Source organism: Amborella trichopoda, chromosome 2 (genome assembly GCF_054954075.1).
Source record: "Amborella trichopoda isolate Santa Cruz 75 chromosome 2, AtrichopodaSantaCruz75HAP2 v2.0, whole genome shotgun sequence".
Lineage (NCBI taxonomy): Eukaryota > Viridiplantae > Streptophyta > Magnoliopsida > Amborellales > Amborellaceae > Amborella > Amborella trichopoda.
Genome location: NC_142337.1, coordinates 52266307 through 52287893, shown reverse-complemented (window position 1 = coordinate 52287893; position 21587 = coordinate 52266307). Strand labels below are relative to the sequence as shown.

The 21587-nt window shown below is 35.0% G+C and overlaps 1 protein-coding gene and 1 pseudogene across 5 annotated transcripts in view; both read right to left on the bottom strand.

Moving 5' to 3' along the window:
• SCPL31 (serine carboxypeptidase-like 31) overlaps nt 1-21587 on the bottom strand; it is a 42055-nt gene that overhangs the window by 6955 nt on the left and 13513 nt on the right. For 2 of the 4 annotated variants that reach the window (XM_088858524.1, XM_088858527.1), the window contains 3 exons: nt 20721-20816; nt 20527-20632; nt 17655-18142 (listed from right to left, as the gene is read on the bottom strand). In XM_088858524.1, the coding sequence (XP_088714650.1) occupies nt 17987-18142; nt 20527-20632; nt 20721-20816 (358 nt within the window). In that variant the 3' untranslated portion in view covers nt 17655-17986. Of the gene's footprint in view, nt 1-2054; nt 2177-17654; nt 18143-20526; nt 20633-20720; nt 20817-21587 lie in introns of those variants that run through there. The other 2 variants (XM_088858526.1, XM_088858525.1) reach the window with 1 other exon arrangement.
• On the bottom strand, nt 7163-10848 carry LOC148783333 (serine carboxypeptidase-like 32; annotated as a pseudogene). The gene is made up of 5 exons (XR_016049577.1): nt 10529-10848; nt 9376-9479; nt 7741-7833; nt 7534-7616; nt 7163-7345 (listed from the first exon to the last, which is right to left on the bottom strand). The product of XR_016049577.1 is annotated as a serine carboxypeptidase-like 32 (transcript).

Sequence of the window (21587 nt, the reverse complement as noted above, 5' to 3'; positions counted from 1 at the left end):
CGAGGTAACATGGAAGAATATTGATCAGTGTCTCCACATGTTGATCGCCAGGGATTCACTTAATCCACCCTGATCCAACGGTGTGTAAGGGCTATCACACCATGCTATGTTGGCGAGTCTCGTCCCCTGATTAGTGTCCATATCTTCTAATTGTTTGTACAAATTATAATGGGAAAGAGAGTAATATTACTCGTGTCATTCTCTTGGTATGAAACTATAATCAAAGGGAAGAAAGGACTCTTTTTTTCACGAAAAAAATTTTCTGAGAGTTCATGATGTATAACTGCAGCCCAAAATGCACATCTTGATTTTAATGGAGGATATCTGTGGAAAGAATGTAAAACACTAGTCACTACTAATTTCGGAAAGGTATTTGTTAATTGTTATTAACTTGCACATGGTCAAATATGTATTTCAGGGCCATGTAAAAGATTCAAAATAATCTCATTTGATAAATGAACGACTAATTTTTTGTTTACTTATCTAGAGATGGATCTAAGCTTGATATTATATCTATGGTGATTTGGTGTTAGAGTTGGACATTTTGATGAGAAAAGTAGCCCTGCAGTTTTGTGTTTCATACACACCATGACACTTGACCTTCAAAAAGACAACTAATTGCAATATTTCCTCCTGTGAAGTTGAGTGTGCAGCATCACTTTAGGATTGTCATGCAATATAGCTGAGGAATTCATGTACCGAGTTTCATGTGGCATCTGTAAAAACATTTTGTTTGCTTTGTCTTGGATATTTCTGGTAAGGGTGTTTCGGTACTTTGCTTGACTTTTTTCTGTGAAAGAATGTTCTTTGAGTTTTTTGTTGTGCACGCTTATTCATATTCATTAATTTGTGTTTTAGTTTATTAGGTGTTAATGTCATTTCCTTGAAGGTTCTTTTAGGTTAGTATATCTTCTAATCTTGAATTTGTATTGGAAAGACAGTAGGTCATGTAATTTACTATATTTGTTTAGTTTACGAGGCCTGAAAATTTTCTTGTCATTTCCTAGAATGTTCTTTTGGGTTTAATGTATTGGGGTTATATACAATGAGACCATTTATCTACATGGAGGTCACAATTACTTGCAATCATCTGATGCGAAATTTAATAGCTTGGGTGTACCACAAAGTTCAAGAAATTTTCGGTTGAACTTTGAGTTTGGTCAATGGAATAAATGCAGCCCCCCACTTTACATCCAAAGGTCAAGATTAATTGTGACCACCTTGTACCAAAGGTATTTAATAGCTTGGGTGTATCACAAAGTTCAAGAAATTTTCGGTTGAACTTGGAGTTTGGTCAATGGAATAAATGCATCCACCCAACTTTACATCCAATGGTCAAGATTAATTGTGACCACTTTGTACCAAAGGTAAATGGTCTTGTTATATACTTTTCCTAATGGATTTTATTGAAGTTTGATTTTAGCTATGTGATAGTAGTAAATGTAGCTTAGGATCACTTTTTAGAACTGCAAGAGAAGAATACTTTGTTGCTTTAGGATAGTTTGTATGAAAAGATAGTACAAATCCATTTGCAGATGAGAAAATCATAGGGCCAAGAAAGCAGGAACTGAGGGAGCCAGGACTTCAAGGAAATAAGGAATTACAGAATGGATGAGCAATGATTTCTCTCAAAACAGGTATCGAGGTAGGGAAGTAAAATAAAATTTATGGTTGGGAATTTACTCTCAAGAATAGCTTGGAATAAATTACAAAAAGAAAAATGAGGAAAATTAAATTAAAAAATTTGTTAAAGACTAAAACAAAGAAAATGTAATTTTTGTCATATTCAAAAGAATTCAAGTTTCTATTCCTTGAGTTGATCATTTACTGTATCAATGGATGGATGGATGGATGCGAATTCAAGTTTCTATGCCTTGAATTGATCATTCACTGTATCAATGGATGGATGGATGGATGGATGAAGAAAAACAGAGTGAACCCATTGCAACCGCAATGGTGGTTCCGTTCTCCATCGACCTCCATTCATTGATTGTGCAATGACGATCAAATGAGAAGGAGAGTTTTCCATAGTCCATAGATAGTAGTAGACTTACCCTGTTTAGAGGGTACCTGCTTGTCATGATACCAGGGTCTCCAAGGGCTTAAGGTAGGAATCCCCAGAGCATTCAAACTGTATCTAGTTGATAGTACTGGTACCCTTCCATCCGTGTCTCCACTACACAAGAAGGAACTCATAATAACCCTATTTCCTTGAAAAAATCCAAAACATTCATCCTATTTTATTAGTAAAGAAAAATATACTGCACCTGTAAACCCAAATTCTGAGGCCAGCTGCAATCAACTTCTTTTATATGGGAAGAACTGAAGGCTTGGAATCTGCCCCCCCCCTTGAATATTTCTTCGCTGCACCGCACCGATTGCTTAAGTCTCATTCACAAAGTCACTCTAAAGCAAGAACAAATTCTTTTTTGAGGTAAAACCAATTAAGGATTTTACCAGAAGTTGCTGAAAAGAGCCTTTTTTAAAAAAAAATTTCCCCCCTTCATAGTCCACATTGTAATTTTTTTTTCTGTGTTTTTTTTTTTTCGTCTTATGGGTTGTTTCGTTTTTTGGTCGTTTAGTTATAATAAAAGCATCAGTTGTGGCGATTTCATCAGTGTTGGACCACCACGCACATAGAGATAATTATCCAAATGGTAATTTCTGATGCGCCAACAGCATGTAACTTAGTATCTTTCTGAAGGAAAAAGTTTCTGTAGGGCTGTGACCTTATTCTATTCAAGTAAGGTGCACCGTAAAATTCCGATAGAAGAGAACGTTTTGAAGTTTCAAAACCTTTGAAGCCATCTAGACGATATATTTTAGGGAAAATAATTTTATATCTCATATTCTTAGGTTTTATTTTTTGATTAACCTAAACAAATATGATAAAGGCATGTTATTTTTTAACTCAATTATTTGTCTCTCTTCACTTATATACTCCAAACTTCTTTGTCTCTCCTCCTAATAATCTCTCACCTCCATGAAGTACTTTTCCTCTAAAAGTTTGGGAAGATGGTTTTTAGAAAAGGTATATTTTTTTAGATTAATTTGACCTAAAAAAACAAGTTTAAATTAGCTTATAGTACTAGAAGAAATAAAATCTATAATTTTTATGTTTCAATATATCTTTTAAAACTTTGGGTGTATTGTGAAATGAAACCTAAATATAAAAAGTATGGAGAAATTTTTTTTATATTTTAATTGGTTATTCATCCGCACGATATATGGATAAAAAAAATTTAAAAATCAAGTCTTAAAAATAGTATATTTTGTAATAAGTTATCTAAATATATATTTTCAAACGCTTATAGATACTTTCGATTTGTACTTTTGTTTTAATTTTAAATTACATAATTAAGGTTAAGCATGAATTTTCAAACCCTCTAAAGTTTGAGTTACATCTTCCGACACAATTTAGATTTGCGCGCCCTCTAAAGTTTGAGTTCCATCGTCCGACAAAATTTTGATGTGCGCCTTACTTGTATAGTTTGTAAGACTGGCACGTTGTACAAACTTCACCCCTCTCGAAATGGATCATTTTCTCTCTAGAAGAGATTTTATGCTACCGATAGAGCATAATGTCGGTTTACTCAATTGGGGAAAACTCAATCCAGGAGTATTTTTAGGACTATGAAATTTGGGGAGGTAACCTTTTACACCCACATACTATAGTCCATAATTTTTTTTTTTCTAAATTGCATATTTTATGGGCTGGAAAAAAATAATACCACATTAGATTGATAGAAACTGTCCAATTTTTGAAGGGTGAGATCTGTTAAGAAATTCAAAATTCAATTTTTTTTTTCTTTGGAATATTAGGCAATTTCCAAAATTTTAGTTCAAAAAAACCATTCCAGGTCCGTCTTCATCCTGAGGTAGTAAATATACGATATGCTCACACAGAGTACAGTATACACTCTAAAAGAAGATTATTTAAGCTATACACAACTTTTCTAGGGTAACATTTCCCAAAAAAGAAATTCCAAACCACAAAGAAAAGTATTTTATTACTTATTTTCTTTTGGATGCGGTTTGTATAAGGTTGTAGACCTTAAACAATGAAATTAAGACGCACCTCCAAATTTGATTATAACATGTAATTTTGGTGTAACAAATTTTTAGGATAGCCTGAAAATTTATTTTCATCTCTAATTATAAAATTCTAAACTCTAAAAATGATTCAAATCAAGTAGATTTACAAATATATTAAAATCTTGAAACTGGACAATCCAAATAACTTGTTGCAAAGAGCACTACTTTTGAAACTTGATTTTTTTTATTTTTAATTTTTCATATTCATGAATCTCGACGTCGAAATAATCAATTCAAAAGTTTTTCAATATTAGAACAATCTTTTCTGATGAATTTTTATAATGCACCTCAATTCTATAAAGTTTTTCCTTTCTTTTTTTAACTAAGGTTGCAAAAGCGTTACTTGCAGATGGTCCAGTTCCTGAGGTGGTTGCCATCGGTGACGTGAAGGGCTCTTTGAACATCTGCACGGTTGTAGGAAGCCGTCGCATAGTCGTCAAGGCATGGGTCGTACCCTCCCAATACCCTAGGAAGCATCTGTTTTATCGGTTGGAAAAACATAATATTACTCAAACATTGAACTTACTGCATTGGCAATAATTAAGGGAAAATTTACCATACCAGGGGTATTTAAAAAAAAAAAAAGTCTCTAGAAACGTGTAGGAGCCTTTATTCCCCATTGATCTACCCCCAAATCAAAGCAGTTTTAAGATATTTGTTGTCCAAAAATACCGATATCTTATAGAGTGACTTATTTTTGTAAGATATTGGTGTTGCAAAAAGAGAAATTGAGATGCTTAGAGTGAGTATTGGTGTTTTAAAACACTACAATCTTGTGGAAATTTAACAATGGTAAGATAAATATTCAAATATACCAATATCTTACAAGGTAACTTAGAGAATACTGGCATTCAAGATTACCGATATCTCACGAAGTGCTTAGAGTAGGATATTGGCTAATTGAAAAACTTAAAATTTACGTGACCAAACAACATCTACGTCTTAAGTACCATGACCCTCTGATCATCAGATGGAGGGTGAGGGAGACCCACCAGAGCATGATATGTTCACCTCTCTCTCCAACATCTATCCACCTAATTGGATGGTCAGATTTTTATGAAATAGAGTTTCTATGGCTATATAGATCAAAGTTTACTTTCCAAAAGATATCCTCTCGAGAGATGCTGTCTTTGCAATTCCTAAGTAGTACTAAAATACCTAGATCTTTTAGGGTGATTAAAATGTAGAATACTATTAAAAGATGAGTGATTTCATGCAATGATTGTATAGTAATATAATGAAACAATCTTAAAAAATTATGTTAAAACCATTTGTTTGATCCAAATTTTAAAATACACTCTTTTCATTCTAATGAACAATCACCAAAAAAGAAAAATTTGAAAACACAACTTAAAAAGTATTTTTTAGTCCAATTAACATAAGTCGTCCATTTTGATGAGATACTTAGATTTGAACCTTAGAAGCATCTTTGTTCTTTACAAGTCTTTTAGATAACTTTATTATCATTAGATTAACAATGTTAAAAAAGAAAAAATTGATTTTGAATTCATAAAGGCTTAGATCTTAAAATTCACCAAATGGACGGTCTAGATTCATTGTTGGAGGGGACTCATTTTGACCATATATAACGTGCAATTTTTTTTTGAGATTGATTATTGAGATGAAGAGAGTGTGTATGCAAAATTTTGAGTCATACAAATACCACAAATATAGTTTTCTAAAAGTGTGGTTTCATTATATTATAATGGCATGGTGACATGATATCATTTTCTCATGCCGGGAGAACATGGTACAAAAGTTTCAACCATCTCATGTAAAATCCGACGGGAGGAGGGCCATGGTTTCTGTACCTTCTTTTGCCATAGGTTTATTGGACTTCGATATAAAAAAATAGAGAAAAAAAGAAAGAAAAAAGAAAACGACAAATGTCATGGAAAAAAAGAAAAAAAAAAAAGAGAGAAATATCATAGGAAAGGGAGAGGGAAATATTCGTTCAATTTTATGTGAACGTTACGCAGAAGGGCAGTACTTATGTTTTTTTTCCAAAGTAGTTTCTTGTTCGATATTAGGAGTAGCGGTCAGTGGGATGTTATTTGTTTTTCCTGCAAACCATAAGCCTCTCAGGTTGGTGGGGAGGGCATATCTTTATGTTTCAAATATCGAACAACTCTAAATATGGTTTAAGTTAGGCATAACAAGTCGTGGTAAGTGCATAAGTTATCGATCTGAGGTTTAGAATTGCGATTGTTTCCCAGTCCATTTTTTTAAGCTTGGACCGCTTGTTTTATGTTAAATTTAAGGATAACAAGCAGTCCAAATTTGAAATATCATACAGCCAGAGCTGTTCGATATTTGAAACATCAGATTGTTTATTCTTCTAAAAGAATAAAAAAATAAAACATTAATTTCCAAGTTTGATATTATAAGTTTCAAACAATATTGGGGAAAAGAAAATAGAAAAATAAATGGCCGGGAGGTGTTTTTCATAAAAAAACACCGGTCCAATGTCGTAGATCTCGTACCGGCATCCTTGCATATAATATTCCTACAGAATATGCTACATACGGTACGGACGTAATTTTTCCCAAGGGAAAGAGAGGACTAGGAGTGTGGCCTCAAAGATGAGATTTCTCTTTCAAGCGGCCTAAAAAAAAAGTTTATATAAAGCATCAACGTTGTAAAACATCTCAAAAAAAAATCATCAAAAATATTGTTGAAAAACCTTCCAATGATAATCCCAAACGCTATGACAATATATAAAAAAAATAAAATCGAGTGCTAAAAATAGTGCATTTTATAACACGTTATTTAGATCTTTATTTTTTAAAATTCTTAATTGTTTACAGATTTGCTCACCATTTTTGGAGATTAATTTCAGATAGATTTTCAAGCCATAATAACGGGCTTTTCTTGCACAAAAAAAGTTTAGAGGTCCACCTTACTTTGATTATTAAAAATGGACTCCTTAAACAAGCAGCACCCTTTGATGGTGGAAGTGGAAATTAAAGTAGAGAAGTTACCTTGGTTGAAGAGGAGTTGGAAAACTTGTTTCTTTCCTGAGAGTGAGAAGCGTTTGGAATACAACGTGGAGTGTAGAGGCTGTAAATGTCAATTTCCCCATATTGCTTCAACACTTCGTCCACGCCATCTTTGCAACGCTCGTTGCTCCATGTGTCGTTGCTATGGAAATTACAGTTGTCTTTTATTATTTGATGGGTCTCATCTGAAACCACTGCGTGGCTCCATGCGTAGTCCACTAACCCTTCCCAATCGTGCCCATCACACGTCTCTGGATTACCCACCCGACCAGGTACAAATGTGAACAAAAGTTTAGTCTCTCTTTCTCTCTCTAACCTCCATGCATTTCCTGACTCTCTCTCTCTAGCCTCCCCCCTCTCTCTCTCTCTGTTTTAATCCCTCTCTCTCTCTCTCTAACCTCTCTCTCTCTCTGTATGCGTGGGACATGTTAAGGCGTACCACGAAGCCCTTTAGGTCGATGTACATGGAAGGGTCCTTGTTCTTGTCATGTATGAGCTCTGCTAACTCTGGAACATATTTACCTGCATTGTTTATTGTTAATGAACTGAAGAGAGAGAGAGAGAGAGAGAGAGAGAGAGAGAGAGAGAGAGAGAGAGAGAGAGAGAGAGAGATAGAGAGAGAGAGAGAGAGAGAGAGAGAGAGAACCTGCATAGCTCTCCCCTGCAATATAGAAACTACGGTTCCTGTATAAGGGGAACTTGTTGAACCACTTGTGGAGAAATGTGTAAGACTCAAGAGCTGTTACACCAAAAAAATTCCAAGGAATAAGATCAGTGAGAGAGAGAGAGAGAGAGAGAGCATACCTGTAAAATCATCACCAAGAAGCTTGTAGTCTGAGGTGGTATTTGAATAAGAAAATCCCACACCGACTGGTGACTCCAGAAATACAATATTGGCTACTGCAATCGAGTGTAGTGAAAGAATTTTACTGGGGCGAGGGAGTTAGATAATGGGGACCAGGAAAGTGGAGAAAACTAGTGTTTGATTACCCAAGCGAGCCAGCTTGGACTCACCTAGGATCTTAAAAAAAATTAAAAAAAAAATGAAAGAAATTATTTAGTAATATGTTTTCTGTCATGTTTTTTCTATTGTGTTGGTAAAGATGAAAAAGTATTTTGGGTATGAGTATTTATTTTTTTATATATATTTTTTATTAGGAAAAAGTTTATATAGAGCCGAGGCTCTAAACAATCAAATTAGAGCCCATCTCAAAAATGTCACTAGAAGAAGTCGTTTTGATGCCCAAATATCCTCAAATGAATATCTCAACATCAAGATGGATGGACATGAGAAATTTTTTTTTTTCAAGTTTTGGAACTAGTGCATTTGTTGATGCATTTTTGGAACATTAATTTTTAAGTTTTTCAATTTTTTATAGATATGCTTGACCTACACTATGTTTTAAACATTAAATTTTATAATTAGATATGAAAATATATTTTAAGGATGTCACAAAGATTCTTGATGTTGAAACCACATTTCTATGTTAACTAGAGCCTTTTGTATTATGGACAAGCTTTCTACGTTTTCCTTACAACATAAAACTTATATACTTCATCTTATCCAACCATCCAGAATGTAGGGTTAAGGTTGCCCCAATCACAATGTCACCTCTCTACACTATTTTATTTTTAAATTTTTTTCTATAAACTATTTTGACACTACATTCTGGACGTCCAATCCTATTATACTCGCACTACTAAAAAATATAAAAACAATATTTTCAATAAAATAAAATAATCAAAATATCCCTAAAAGCTTTCAGGGGTATTTTGGTCATTATATTTTATCAAAAAATTATTTTTAATATTTTTAATAGGTACGCCCCAATGAGAAGATGACACCTACCAAATTTTATATTCATACAATTTGTATAAAAAACTGAAAATAAAATACTTTGAGACATCGGATCTAAGATCAAATGGTGAGTGGCTCTCTTGATCAAAATTGGATAGCTGGATGGTAGAGGAAGCATAGATCTTCTATGTTGTAGGTGAAATATAGAAACCTTTCCCTTTTATTATATCTAAAGTTACCTACCACAAATTGACTTTTTTTTTTCTGGAATCTATGTTTTATTAATTTTTTATCGGCATTTAGATGTGTTTTGTTTAATTTTACTTTAAAAATACTTTATTATATTTTTTGAATTTTTTTTTTTTTTTAACATTATTTTGCCTTGACAAGAACTTGGCCTACTCGGGCCGAGTACTCAGCTTGAGCCTGGGTGGCAGCACCAGGCTCGAGTCTCTCTTTACAACACTGGAGGTGACCACCTACCCCCATTCCAAGCGAAAGGGTTGAGCTTAAAAGGCCTTTGGAATCCACCAAAAAAGGACCAATCTCTTGTGTTGCCCCGTAACCCACTGAAGAACACCCCGGACCTGCAAAACATGACTCACATGTACCATCATAACCCAGCTCAGGGAAAGATACAAAACAGAAAGGAAAAGGGGCTGGGGTCATGGTGCCTAGCACCCACCTTAGGCCATAGTCACCATGAGGTGGTTTTCATATCCACCACTAAAGCTACCCTACTCATTTTTAATGGGTAAGGGTCTGTCTTCTCTATTGAATTGCCTAAAAAAATCAAATAGAAAAACAGAAAAGCATTGAATGAAAAGAATGAAAGAAAAGCAAATCGTGTCCTGATGAACTTAGGTGCATTTATTATTATTTTTCTATTACAATAATGTGAATACAAAGCTGGTTATATTTTCCTTGAAAATGTAGATAATAGGTTCATTTACTTTCATTCAAGAAAGTCATAATCATTGTCGGCCATTGAAATCAAGTGGCTGAAGGTGTCTCATGGCACAAAGTTCACAATAAACTTTCTTGAAACTATATAACACCATTTAAACAATCAGATTTCACATCATCAATCACGATCAACCATTAGATTTGAAATGAAGTGGCTAAAGGTGTGTCATTGACTTGGAAGAAAGTCTACAACAAACTTTCTTGAACTATGTGACGGATTTTAAACCATCACGCTACAAAAGAAACAGACAATCCCTCAACTAAGGTTGAAATTTTATATGAACATTTTCATAAATAAATATTCAAGCTCCTTTCAAAAGTGGCTGCGAAGACGAGTGCGTCCGTGCCTATACTTTTTGGTGTCCCATGGTCTTTTAAACTTTAATGAATTTTGTATTTACATGTTTCCACTTGTTGTTTAGGGCATGTTGGTAATGTGAAAAGGCAAGTTTGAAAATGACACACACACAATAGCCTTCTCCTCATGAATACATGCAAAGCACCTTTTTTTCTTGAAAAACCAAGATCAAAAGCAAAACCCAAATGACTACCAACTAAAATCTAGAAGTTAAATACAAGGTGATAAGTCTCATATAAATTGGAGAATATCTCAATGCTTTGAACTAACATCTTATGACCAAATTCTCTTAATAGTTTGTATAGATACTACCTCCATTGAGCCACAATACTAGAGGCTTCTGTTCTGGATGAGAAGCCTCAAAGAACCAGTAAAAGAGAGCCCTCCCATTCGCTTCATTCACAGTCACATAACCTGCATAGTGCTCAAACCCCACCATGGGCTGGCCTGGCAAATTAGTGACCAAATCCTCACTAGACCAAGAAAACTCCTTCTTAAGAGGCAACCAAAACTCTCCCCTTGTTCCCAATGCAGACTCCATAAAGTAATTCGAAGAGTTGGGAATGGAACGAGGAAAAGGTTATATTTTTACATTGAGAGAAACATATATACAACATACATACTCAAAATACTGCAGCCAAATTGGGCTATACATTAATGCATAATATTGCTATGAACAGATTCCTATATAGCGACTACAAATATGGTAAGAAAAGTCCATAATGTAAAAAACAATTATTAAAAAAAGAAAAGTGTTATTGACGTACCTGGCCATGGTTTTTGACTGGGCAAGCAGCTATGTGCCATCTGACATGGACCTTTAGGCAGGAATTGGGCATTTTTGTGCAATGGGTGAGTGGAGCCTCCATTTTTTGGGTGTTGGGTTGATGTGTTCAGCTTTCAGCCTAGGTTTGGCCTATGAATTACTAGTGGGTGTTGAAACCTGACTGGGATTCCAATTTTTCATTGGATGAGGGAAAAAGCATGAAAAACCTGTGCAGCTTCTCTCTGTCTTTCTCTTCTCTCTCTTATGGGTCATACATTTTCTTGGCTGTCGGTAAAGTCCCATGACAGTGCGAGTGTATCTCACTCTTGACAGGGCTGGCAGTGGGTTGGGTGGCCGGGCCCTAAAAAATTAGGGCTTGGGCCACAAACTGTGGCCTTAGGGCCAATGCTGGCCCAGTGAAGCCCTTTTTTTTCTTGTTCTTTCTTTTACTTTAGCTTCATTTGATTTTGGCTGGCCCGACCCTAACAGGGCCAGGGCCAGGCTTGGCCCAAAAACTATGGCCTTAGGGCCAGTGCTGGCCCGGTTCTATCCGGTCGGGACCTTTTTTTCTTGTTTCTTCTTTTACTTTAGCTTCATTTGATTTTAGCTGGCCCAACCCTAATAGGGCCGGGACTGGGCTTGGGTTGGACCTAGGGAGGCCCGGCCCCGATTGCCACCCTTATCTCTTGGTGGGGCTTCTTCTAACATTCTCCTCTTTGCCCCAGGGGAAGGTTGGGGGATTCCCATGTTAACCCTAACTTTGAAGGTTCTCACACTTACCTAAAATAGAAAGCCTACTCATTCAAATCCGTTTCTTCCTTTTTGCCAAAATATTCTTTTTAAGAGTTCCATATTGTTATGAGCATGGGAAATGTGCCACATTTCGATTTGACACGCTTTTGATCATAGCATGTGTGGGTCCACGTGTCCATTGATGATAAGATTGGTTGGTCCAAATCCACATAGGCAACGTATTGAGATGGGATTTGTTAGTTCAAAAAGTTTAAACTTTTGAGACTTTAGTAGCGGATAAGTCTTATCGCTTTGGTAAGATATCGTTTATCCCTTGATGCAATATGGTTGAGGCATTAATCATTGCCTCCGGGGGTGCAATTTCAGTCAGTCAAGGTAAAAAATGGTGTTGTCTCACTATCTTCTTCATTCTTCTTTTAGTGGACCTTATAAGTAGTGCCTTAGTCCAATTTGGATGGGTTTTGTTGGGTCCGAGTTTTTGTGGCTTTCAGGAACCTGTGCTGGATAAGTCTGAATCGATTAGGATATCTTTTGACAGATTTCGACATGTAGTTTGATTGAAATTAGAAGTTTTCCTAAGAGTTATAAACTACTTGCTATGGTGCTACATTGGTATGATACCTAGGGTTTAGAGCTATAGGTTTATGGATACAGAACAAAAAATAAGCAAACCTTGATCTTCAAGGTAGATCCTAAGCAGGAAAGGGGCTGGGGTCGTGGTGGTAGCATCCCCATGCTCAGTTACCACATCGTAGTATCCATTCTTACTATTGACTTGAAAGAAAGACCTATGTGATCTTTTGCAGGAGAAATACAACTTTTTTTTTTAATAACAATAACCCCTTATAATTTTGGCAATAAAATCACTCACAGATAGTCTTATTACAAATAATAGAAATTCCAAAAATAAATAACACATCAATAAAATAAATCTCAACTACTTGATGTCATTCATACAACATAATAATATGCTTGAGAATATAAAATAAAAAAAACAAATAAATAAAAGAAAAGATGTCAGAGATTACCTCAACCGGGCTTTTTACACCCCACACCGAGTCACCACATCCAATGACGCGGGATATGTGGTCTAGCTTCAATCTTGAACCGAGATAGCTGATTTCGGCCAAACTAGGTAACCACCCCTTAAAATCTTTACTAACCAAAATTAACTTAGGCCCTCTCTAATTTTTCCAACCCTTAAAATTAACTTAGGTCTAGAGAGGAGATAGACTACTACCTAAGGTTTTGGAGAGAGGAAATTAGAGAGAGAAATATGGAGGAGAGAGAGTGGGGCATGTCCCTTTAAGAGAGAGAGGTGAGAGAGAGAGAGGTGTACAAATTGGGAGGAGAGCACCCCTATTTATAGTGGACATTTAGGTTTAGGATTTCTTAGGATTTTCCCATAGTTTGTTTCTTTCATGAGATTGAATCTAGACCGTTGATCAAGGTGACTTGTGGGGTGAAAGATCTGAGCCATCCATTCCATAGATGAGCCATCAACATTATGGAAAGTGCTTGAACCATTATCTTCCTTTACTTTAAACCATTTTCTCATCAATATATTTAAATAAAATAAATATCATGCATTCCATAAACTTGTATGATCCATGTCACATATTTTATAAGGATATGTCAAATATTATCAAGTAAATAAATACTACCAAATATAAATAAGATAAGGTCAATATTTATTATCTATTCAAATTAACCATATCCCTTTAAAGCAAACTTGCTATAAAACAAATAAAGTCATGATCAATATTTTCCTTCCAAGGTTTGACCACATGCCACAAATCAAACTTACCCTAACTTGAAGACTTGAACACAAAGCAATTAAAGAGAATCCAAAGTGCCACCCCTTTGTGGCACATGTGTGCCCCCCCCCTACCCACATGCCACATGGTGGGCCCATGAAATTTTATAAAAAAGTTTTAAAATTAAATAAAAAGAATTAATATATATTTGATTTTTTACAATTTTGTAAAATCAATAACTGTATTTTTATAAGTCCAAAATTCATAATTAAAATATTGAGAGATTCATAAAAATTCAAATAATAAAACTAAAATCATTTCAATAATAAAATGAATACAATTAAATTAATATGATGGGAATATGATCCATATGGTTTTAGAAATTCAATCTGTAATAATGGGGTACTCCACCTTCAACTGTAGACTACTGACCACACTAGCTTTATCAAACGGACCCAGTGTTTCCCATGACCCACAGTCCAAGCAGGGGCTCATTAGCGGGTCACCAAAGTTAGGTCGATGAATCAAGAAGTTGCAATCCCGGTCTGTGGATTACAGGTCCTCCCTTAGAGACAAGTCAAGGTCACCACGACCTGATGCAACCACAGCTCTATGGCGCATAGGGGTATCTTTCGCACATGTTTACACTTCACCCAAAGGTGGATATCAGGCTTTTCCAAACAATCTATCAATATGCATGCCGTGTGATGGAATATGGATGAGGTTTTGGCCCCCGTCTCAAGAGGCATACCATCACACACAATAGTCACACAGTCCTTCGGCTCTCTCATCTAGGCATAAGCTCCGACCTCATCAAGGGCTAACCCAAAACCCCCATCGGTAAATTCTTTATGCACAGGTACCTTGGGTTTTCCAACTGACTGGCTTAGATCGATAAGCACTGCCCGCTATAAGCAAACATTATTCCTTTAGTATGGTCCTCGAGGGTCCACACTCTCACCGAGTTTATGTTTTACAATGATAAAAGTATTTCAATACAAACTCATAAGGCCTTTAAAAGCCACATAACACCCTCAATTATAACACCCTCAATTATAACACCTTCACAAAAAAAAAAAAAAAAAAAGGGAAAGACAGAGAGAAAGAGATCTTAAGCTCCATCCATCCATCCATATTTGTTCTTCTTTGCAGCCAAATAGAAAGGATGATATTTCTTTGGCATTCTGGTAAGAAGAAATTTAGCAAAGCAAAGAAGGCTTCTAGAAAAACCTAATTTATGAGAAATCCCATATTTGGCTCTACTAAGTTGAAAATCAGGTTTTGGAAATTTGTTGTTAAACCAGTTTAATAATAATAATAATAATAATAATAATAATAATAATAATAATAATAATAATAACAATATTATAGTAAATTAGTTCATATCATCATAAAGATATATTATAGTAATATTATAATAAATGTTATTATAATATGTTATAATAAATTATAATAACAAATTATAAGAACAAATTATAATAGACATTACAATAAATTATTATAACATAATATTGTAATAAAAACATAATAGTATTATATGTCACTATTATGGTGCAATATAATAACATATTATTATATAATAATAATCATCATCATCATAGCCTTTTTCTAATTATTTGGGATCGGCTACATGAATCCTGGTCCACCAATCTGTTCTGTTAAATGTCATACCCTCAGTGAGGCCATAAGTTCTTATATCTTTTCGAACTACTTCCAACCACGTCCTTTTAGGCCTACTTTTATCCTTTTTATAGATAGCATTATATCTAAAATACTGTATATTTGAATACCATGTTTTGTTGTGCTTTATCATGCAAAACTATGGTGCTTATAGTATATTAGGATATTTCCTTGTGATTTATTTTGCAAAATCCTAGTTCATTAGACATGTCCTTGATGGTGATCTGCATTAGACGTTTTGTTGGTTATCAAATGCCCACTACTGAAGATAGGTCAAAAATTAAACAGAGGGTAGTTCTATTGTTTGGCAGTAATTTTGCTTATGTGAGAAACAGGTCATGATTCATGAATCCATTTGGTTTTTTACTAGGAGCATATGTTTTTAAGATTCATTCTAGGGTGCATTTCTTCAAGGAATTGTGCCTCTAATTCTCTTGTAGCACTCAATACTTTTTCCTTTAGACCAGAATGAGGTTTTGACAGAGCATTCCTCCATTGACTGTACAAACTGACAAGTACTGTGAGTTCCTTCTTTTCAATAAAAAGGAATCCTTATTTTTATGGTTTGAAGAATTCAGTGGAGTTGGATGATCCCTCATGCCCTGATTATTTTCTCAAGTTGGAGAGAAAAATGTAGAAAAACTTTTGCATTATTTTCATCTTTAAAATTTATGCAGTCTTTCAAGGGCAGGCAGATAAGGGTTTGATCATGCAAACAATTTTAGTAAGTGTTTCTTAAAACAACTTGGCTCAGCGTCTGAAGTTGCTAGGCCTTCTTTGCTCCTGGACAAGATGTTATTATAGGAACCATGGCTGGGAACAAATCCCATGGTAATATGTGGTTGTGTCTAAAGTGCACCTTTTGAGTAGTTGCTCAAGTTGTATCAATATATCTTATTCTGAATTAGGAATCGATAGTAACATTATCTTGGGCAATGTTTTAAAGTAAGGATTTCAGTTAGGACCTGATGGTGTCTCAAGTTTTAGTCAGGCAGCTCAACTTGGCTGTCTATTGGAATCTTAAAAGCGCAACATTAAATTATGGGAATAGATGAGATTTGACAGGTTCCTTCCTATGGTTTTGGTTCTAGACTCGGCAGCCTGTTGAGTTCGAGTAACTCGGGCAAGTTTGAGTCGGACTCATTGAGTTTTGGATCACAGATCTTAGGTGCTACTATTGGATACATTCTCCCTATTCCTCTCTACATCTAGCTTGGTTTATAATGTCTTCATGCAACTAGTTAGGATCTAGAAATATGTGATACACTTTTTATTTGGGTTGTCATTTTTGAGCTACTTTTTAGTCACAATCATCAAACATTCCCATATCCATTTTCTGTTATGATCATATGAAAATCTGCTTAAATAATGTCATCTGCCATTTACTTACCGAAGTTCCTATCCATCCAATGACCTTATGTTGCGCTTTAATGATGAAAGATCATTTATCTAATGTGGGTCTTGTTCTATGGAATTGTAAAGTATTCTTAATTATGGATTTCACATTATGTTGTGTCTGAATTTCCTCCTAAAATGTGCGTTTGCAGTAAGATTATGTGTAAAACAATAATGTTAAATCTAACAAGGAAGCAGAACTGTGAACATAATATTTTGGCCCTTGCACAAAGATCCATGTCATGAATCTATTTAGTTTTCAATTCGGTGGAGCACCGTACATCTTGTCTGTTTCTGAGATTGATTCTAGGGGCCTTTTTTGATTAATTCGTCCTCATTTCAGTTATCATTAGAGATTGTAACAAAGGCCATTCCTCTACTGATAGCACAAATAAAAAGGTGACGTGAGTCTCCTCATAGTTTGAAGGAGAAAGCTGAGATGTACTTTCTTCAGATTTGGAGAGAAGCTATGGAAACTTTTGCATTGTTCCATTTGAGAAAGGAGAGATAATAACTTGCACTGCACAACTCAACAAGCCCTTTCGATGTGCAAGGCGTGGGGTGACCTAAAACCTTTCCCAAGCAATTCCTCACATCTCCAAAACAGTTACTGAACTATCTGTTTAGGAAACTCTTAAGACTTCCATTTTTTTTTACTGCGGGATAGTTAAGGAAAATGATCATTTAGCTTAGTCTTAAATTGCTTGCTTTTTCTTGTTTTTTTCTTTTTTTTTGCTGATGGGTTGGGAAACCAGGGACAACTGTTCTACCTGAAACTAAGTAGGTATATGTCCTAGATGAATTGTTTGCAAGGCCGACAGCCACTTTGAGTAGCACATGTTTGTTTCAACAGTTAACTTTGCTTTGTGTGTTGCTAGGCCTTCTTGCTCATAGACAAGAGGACCAAATTGGTGCATGGAGAATTGGTACCTCGTTGGCCGGGAACAATAACATGTCCATCCCATGGTTATGCATGCAACTTATATTGTGATTGAAGTGGCCCTCATGATAATTTCCGGAAATGTAATCAACATCGAATATGATGACAAATTTGGAATCAATAATGACACCACCTCAAATGCTAGTATTGGAAAATTTCTCCCCCCCTCTCCCATTACTTCAAAAACACTTGCAAATCCACAAGGTTATAGTCCAAAACTTTCCATCTATCACTTTTGGAATCTTAAAAGTTACATCGATCAATATTGGTAGATACTAGTTTATGCCATTGATGATGGCAACTATGGCAAAAGGATATTAGGAAATGTAATTCTCCCATTTCCACATAGTATAAACTCTTGATGTGTATATCTAGCATAATGTACCCTAACTCTTGTATATGTCTAGTATAATGCACTCTTTCGAACGAAAAGAGCAAAATTTTCTGGGGAACCGAAGTATGTTGAGGAGCTTTGGCCCCTAACTCTTGTATCTTTCTGAAGGTAGTGATTCTCCAAAGAGGAAAGATTTAAAGAAAGCAAGAGAGCTGTTTGGCTTGAAGACAGGCACTGCATGACCAGCCCCCTTGAATGTTGCAAAAGTCAAGCCATCGTATTCTTGTACCCATCCACTCACCTGATCCATAACAAATCTAATGAAGTGAATTACATGTTGCTGAGTTTCTGTTACATCATGCTATGTTACATGTTTCAAACATACTATGCTGTGCTCTATTTATTCTACTATATTCTATGGTTTAAGTATCAACAAAATTCTTCCATTTCTTTTTTGTGAGAAATATTCTTCCATGTTTTCTGTTTTATGTTTCAATTAAATTCTACAATTTCTATATTTTAAAAAATTTGAGGGTAATGTTCCAGCAGCCGGCATTTTGCCTACCATTGGACAGGAGGGCAGGGGATCCACAAAACCTTGAGGTAATATGCTTGGATATTGATCAGTGACTCCACATGCCATATCTATATTTTGAGGGTAACGTTCCAGTGGCTGGCATCATGCCTACCATTGGATAGGAGGGTAGGGGATCAACAAAACCTCGAGGTAACATGGAAGAATATTAATCAGTGGCTCCACATGTTGATCGCCAGGGATTCACTTAACCCACCCTGATCCAATGGTGTGTAAGGGCTATCACACCATGCTATGTTGGTGAGTCTCGTACCCTGATTAATGTACATATTTTACTCTTCTAATTGTTTGTACACATTACAAATGGGAAAGTGAGTAATAGTACTCGTGTAATTCTCTTGGTGTGAAACTATAATCAAAGGGAAGAAAGGACATTTTTTGTCTACAAAATTTTTTTTCTGAGAGTTCATGATGTACAACTGTAGCCCAATATGCACATCTTCATTTTAATGGAGGATATCTGTGGAAAGAATGTAAAACCCTAGTCACTATTAATTTTGGAAAGGTATTTGTTAATTATTATTAACTGGCACATGGTCAAATATGTATCTCAGGGCCATGTAAAAGATTCAAAATAATCTCATTTGATAAATGAAAAGTACTTATGACCAATTTTTATTTACTTATCTAGTGATGGATCTAAGCTTGTTATTATATCTATGGTGATTTGGTGTTAGAGCCAGACATTACGATGATAAAAGTAGCCCTGCAGTTTTGTGTTTCATATGCACACCATGACACTTGACCTTCAAAAAGACAACTAATTGCAATATTTCCTCCTGTGAAGTTGAGTGAGCAGCATCACTTTAGGATTGTCATGCAATATGGCTGAGGAATTCATGTACCGAGTTTCATGTGGCATCTCTAAAAACATTTTGTTTGCTTTGTCTTGGATATTTCTGGTAAGGATGTTTTGGTACTTTGCATGACTTCTTTCTGTGGAAGAATGTTCTTTGAGTTTTTTGTTGTGCACGCTTATTCATATTCATTAATTTGTGTTTTAGTTTATTAGGTGTTAATGTCATTTCCCTGAAGGTTCTTAGGTTAGTATATCTTCTAATCTTGAATTTGTATTGGAAAGACAGTAGGTCATGTAATTTACTATATTTGTTTAGTTTATGAGGTCTGGAAATTTTATTGTCATTTCCTAGAATGTTCTTTTGGGTTTAATGTATTGGGGTTGTAAACAATGGGACCATTTAACTTTAGTACATGGAGGTTACAATTACTTGCAATCATCCGAGATAAAATTTAATAGCTTGGGTGCATCACAAAGTTAAAAAAAATTTTGGTTGAATTATGAGTTTGGTCAATGGAATAAATGCAGCCACCCAATTTCACTTCCAAAGGTCAAGATTAATTATGACCACCTTGTACCAAAAGGTAAATAGTCTTGTTATATACTTTTCCTAATGGATTTTATGAAAGTGTGATTTTAGCTATGCGATTGTAGTAAATGTAGCTCAGGATCACTTTTTAGAATTGCAAGAGAAGAATACATTGTTGCTTCAGGATTGTTTGTATGAAAAGATATTACAAATTCATTTGCAGATGAGTAAATCATAGGGCCAAGAAAGCAGGAACTGAGGGAGCCAGGACTTCAAGGAAATAAGGAATTGCATAATGGATGTGCAATGATTTCTCTCAAAACAGGTATCGAGGTAGGGAAGTAAAATCAAATTTATGGTTGGGAATTTACTCTCAAGAATAGCTTGGAATAAATTACAAAAAGAAAAATGAGGAAAATTAAAATAAAAAATTTGTTAAAGACTAAAACAAAGAAAATGTAATTTTTGCCATATGCAAACGAATTCAAGTTTCTATTCCTTGAATTGATCATTCACTGTATCAATGGATGGATGGATGGATGCGAATTCAAGTTTCTATGCCTTGAATTGATCATTCACTGTGTCAATGGATGGATGGATGGATGGATGGATGAAGAAAAACAGAGTGAACCCATTGCAACCACAATGGTCGGTCCGTTCTCCATCGACCTCCATTCATTGATTGTGCAATGACGATCAAATGAGAAAGAGATTTTTCCATAGTCCATAGCTAGTAGTAGACTTTCCCTGTTTAGAGTGTACCTGCTTGCCATGATACCAGGGTCTCCAAGGACTTAAGGTAGGAATCCCCAGAGCATTCAAACTGTATCTAGTTGATAGTACTGGTACCCTTCCATCTGTGTCTCCACTACACAAGGATCTCATAATAACCCTATTTCCTTGAAAAAATCCAAAACATTCATCCTATTTTATTAGTAAAGAAAAATATACTACACCTGTATACCCAAATTCTGAGGCCAGCTGCAATCAACTTCTTATATATGGAAAGAACTGAAGGCTTGGAATCTGCCCACCCATTGAATATTTCTTCGCTGCACCGCACCGATTTCTTAAGTCTCATTCACAAAGTCACGCTAAAGCAAGAACAAAATTCTTTTTGAGGTAAAACCAATTAAGGATTTTATCCTAAGTTGCTTAAAAGAGCCCTTTTTTAAAAAAAAATTCCCCCCTTTATACTCCACATTGTGGTTTTTTGTTTTATTTTCTTCTTTGTTTTTTTTTTTTTTGTTTTTTTTGGGTCTCATGGGTAATTTGGTTTTTTGGTGGTTTAATTATAGTAAAAGCATCAGTTGTGGTGATTTCACGCTGATAGAGATAATTATCCACATGGTAATTTCTGATGCGTCAGTTATGGTGATTTCATCAGTGTTGGACCACCAAGCAGATAGGGATAATTATCCAAATCAATGTTGGCAAAATCGAATCGGAACTATTAACCGATCAGACTAACCGGAACGGTTAACCAGATTAACCGGTCAAGTATATTTAAAAAAAAAAAAAAAGAGTTGAAATCCCTAAAAAAAATTTAAAAAAATAAAAAAACTTTGATTAAGTATACACCATCATATTACATACATTTATCTTATAAAAAAATTTGAAACAGTTTTTTATTCAATTTAAAATTTGAATATTATGAAAATATGCAAGATAATTTATAATTTCACATAAATTCAATGGATGAAGTTACAAAGTCCAACTAACAATAGATGATGCAATAATATATGCTTTTATATTGTTTTAGTGTTGATGTTAAAAAATGTTGTTTTAATGTTGAAAAACCCTTTAATTCGGTTTAAAATTGG